General features: G+C 38.6%; 1 protein-coding gene across 1 annotated transcript; it reads left to right on the plus strand.

The window, feature by feature from the left end:
* The first annotated feature begins 1141 nt into the window (after positions 1–1141).
* On the plus strand, positions 1142–2702 carry LOC116984508 (C-C chemokine receptor type 4-like). Its single transcript, XM_033038648.1, has 2 exons — positions 1142–1271; positions 1536–2702. The coding sequence occupies exon 2, from the start codon at positions 1559–1561 to the stop codon at positions 2588–2590; it is 1032 nt and encodes a 343-aa protein (XP_032894539.1). The 5' UTR covers positions 1142–1271; positions 1536–1558; the 3' UTR covers positions 2591–2702.
* The last annotated feature ends 279 nt before the right edge of the window (positions 2703–2981 follow it).

Consider the following 2981-nt stretch of genomic DNA (forward strand, 5'->3'; position numbering starts at 1 on the left):
GGCATAGGCTTAGAGTGAGAATAGAGATATTTAAGAGGAATTTAAACAGTAGGGGAATTGAGAACGAGCTCATAGATATAAGGGGTGTGGCGGAAGATTTGATAGGAACCTGTAACTTATTTACACAATAGGTGGTGGATATATGGAATGAGTTGCTGGAGCAGGTAGTTGAGGTAGGTACTATCATAACTTTTAAGAGACATTTGTACAAGTACATGGATATGATAGCAAAGGCTTAGATGGTTATGGGCCAACTGTGGACAGGTGGGACTAGTATAGATGGGGCATGTTGGTCGGCGTGAACAAGTTGAGTCGAAGGGCCTGTTTCCATGCTGTATGACTTTATGACTCTAATTTAGGGACAACCATTTTACTCAAAGGGCAGTCGATATCTGGAATGAGCTTCTGAAGGAAGCTACAGAAATGGATACTGTTGTGACTTTTAGAAGACAGGTGGACAGATATATGGAAGGGGAGGGTTTAGAGGGCTACAGGCCAAATGCAGGCATATGGGACAAACACAGTGTGCCAAATTAATCAGCATGGACAAGGTGGGCTGAAGGACCTGTTTTTGTGCTGTACAGCTCCATCACACTGTGCCTCTATGAGGTGATCTTGGACACAGCAGAAATCTCTGTGAATGAGACTTGGGAAGCTCACACTGATGTCTGAAATATATATATTTGTGGCAGTGCAAACTCTTTGCAAATCTTTGAAAAAATTCCCATAAAAATGTCAAGAAAATTCAGTAGAAGTTGTGGGGATGGGAGTGGGGGGTGGGGTGAAATCAGTGAAATGTACAATATAAAAGGTATAAAACAGAGGTGCATACTAGAATAAAAAAACAGACAAAGTGCTGGAGTAAATCTGCAGGTCAGGAAGCATCTCTGGAGAACAGGGATAGGTGACGTTTCAGGGGTTGCGACCCTTCTTCAGACTAACACTGCTTGGCCACACTAGAATGTTTTAGCAGCAAATCATGATTCACGTGTTCAATGGTTACCCAGCCTGGTTAAGTAAAAGTTTTAAGGTGTGGTTGGCTGATGGGTGTAATACAATTTTCATTCGTGAGAAGTAAAACTGCAACCCTGATTGCAGTTTCAGCGTTTCTGAAATTAAAGCTTTGAGTCGCAACCAAGTGACAGGAAACGCTGCATTTCCTCGTTCATACTTTAGAGTCTATCATTCCTTCCAACAAACATCTTCAACGTGGGTCAGTAATTTTGCTGGATAACAAAGGAACAACAATTTTTTGATTGTTTGTAAGAAAAGTAAGTTCTATTTGCTAGTAGTGATTCTGCATTTAAATAGACAAACTTAAATATATTATTAATACAGATTATTAACATGAATGTGAGAGAAATGATTCTTGATTTTGTGCATTGGTCCCAATGACTGAAATACGCTGTGGGTATCATTTATATTTAATAATGTTTCTGGCTAAAATAAATTAATTTTGAGCCCAGTGAAAGTAACTTGCATCAATGAGTTAATTCTGATATAAGAGAGACTGACAGATGTCGGTTTGTTTCTAGTTTACTGAAAACTGAGTGAAACAATGAGTACAACGGAGATGCTGACTAACTACAGCGATTACGATTACAACTACGATACCAATGCTCCCTGTGCCATGGGATCTGCAAAGAACTTCGGTCAATTCCTCTTGCCAGTGCTCTACTCACTGGTGTTTTTGTTCGGGCTCCCAGGAAACGCTCTAGTGTTATGGATTTTCGGAAGATACCGGCGGCCAAGGACCATGACAGACATTTGCCTTCTCAATTTGGCAATATCGGATTTACTTTTTGTAATATCACTTCCTTTCTGGGCATATTTTGTTGCAAATCAATGGATTTTCGGAGATGCCTTCTGTAAGATTATTAATGCCTTTTATGTGCTGGGTTATTACGGCAGCATGATGTTCATAACCCTGATAAGTGTAGACCGTTACTTGGCAATTGTTCATGCTGTGTTTTCCATCAGGAGAAGGAATATTGTACATGGTCTTATTTCAAGCTTAGTCATGTGGTGCTTAGCTATTCTAGCATCACTTCCCTCTCTGATATTTACCCAAGTTATCTCCATGGAAGGAAGATATGTTTGCCATTTCTTTTCTCCAAATAATAACTGGAGACTTTTTACCATTTTCAGAGACAATGCATTGGGTTTTTTAGTGCCGTTGGTTATAATATTTTTCTGTTACTTAAATATAGTTATAACCCTGCTTAAGAACAGAAGTAAAAAGAAGCACAGGGCTATAAAAGTTATACTTATTGTAGTGATTTCTTTTTTTGTATGCTGGACACCACATAATATAGTGATGTTACTAATGTCTTTGAAAAATCTGCAAGTTTTAAGTGGCTGTGATATCAACTTGAGGCTGTCTATTGCTCAGCAGATAACTGAATCTTTCACATTTGTACACTGCTGTTTGAACCCAATTATCTATGCATTTGTGGGTCAAAATTTCAGGTCAGATATCCGCAGACTGTTTCATTTGCCTTCAACATGTGGACTTAAAGCATATAACAAAGATCAGTTCACTTCTCGTGAGGTTATTTCCAGTGACAATAAATCGTCCTCTGTAATGTAGTCCAGTGTTCATATGTTTTTTTACAATCAATGTACATATGCTCTTTTTTAATGCTATTTTTAAAATTTGTACAAAACGTAAACTGTGTCTAAATATAAAGCAATCTGCACATCCAGTTCAGGATTTGTGTCTTTTTTTTTCATTGTGATTACTCAAGTCAAATTAAACCAGTCCTAAGGCTGCTATCATCAGTGGGATTCCTTCGGTGCTGCACCTGTCCTACGTTGCTCTGAGTACTGATGACAAGGTTAACGTTCTTACACGATGGTTATACATTTACATGGGAACCAAGAGCCGCAAATGGAGGACAGGAACTAATAAATGCACCGGGAATTCAAGAGAAACTCATTTTAATTTTAGAACGAAGATAGACACAAAAAGCTGGAGTAAC

The sequence above is a fragment of the Amblyraja radiata genome, chromosome 2, assembly GCF_010909765.2.
Source record: "Amblyraja radiata isolate CabotCenter1 chromosome 2, sAmbRad1.1.pri, whole genome shotgun sequence".
NCBI classification, from domain to species: Eukaryota; Metazoa; Chordata; class Chondrichthyes; order Rajiformes; family Rajidae; genus Amblyraja; species Amblyraja radiata.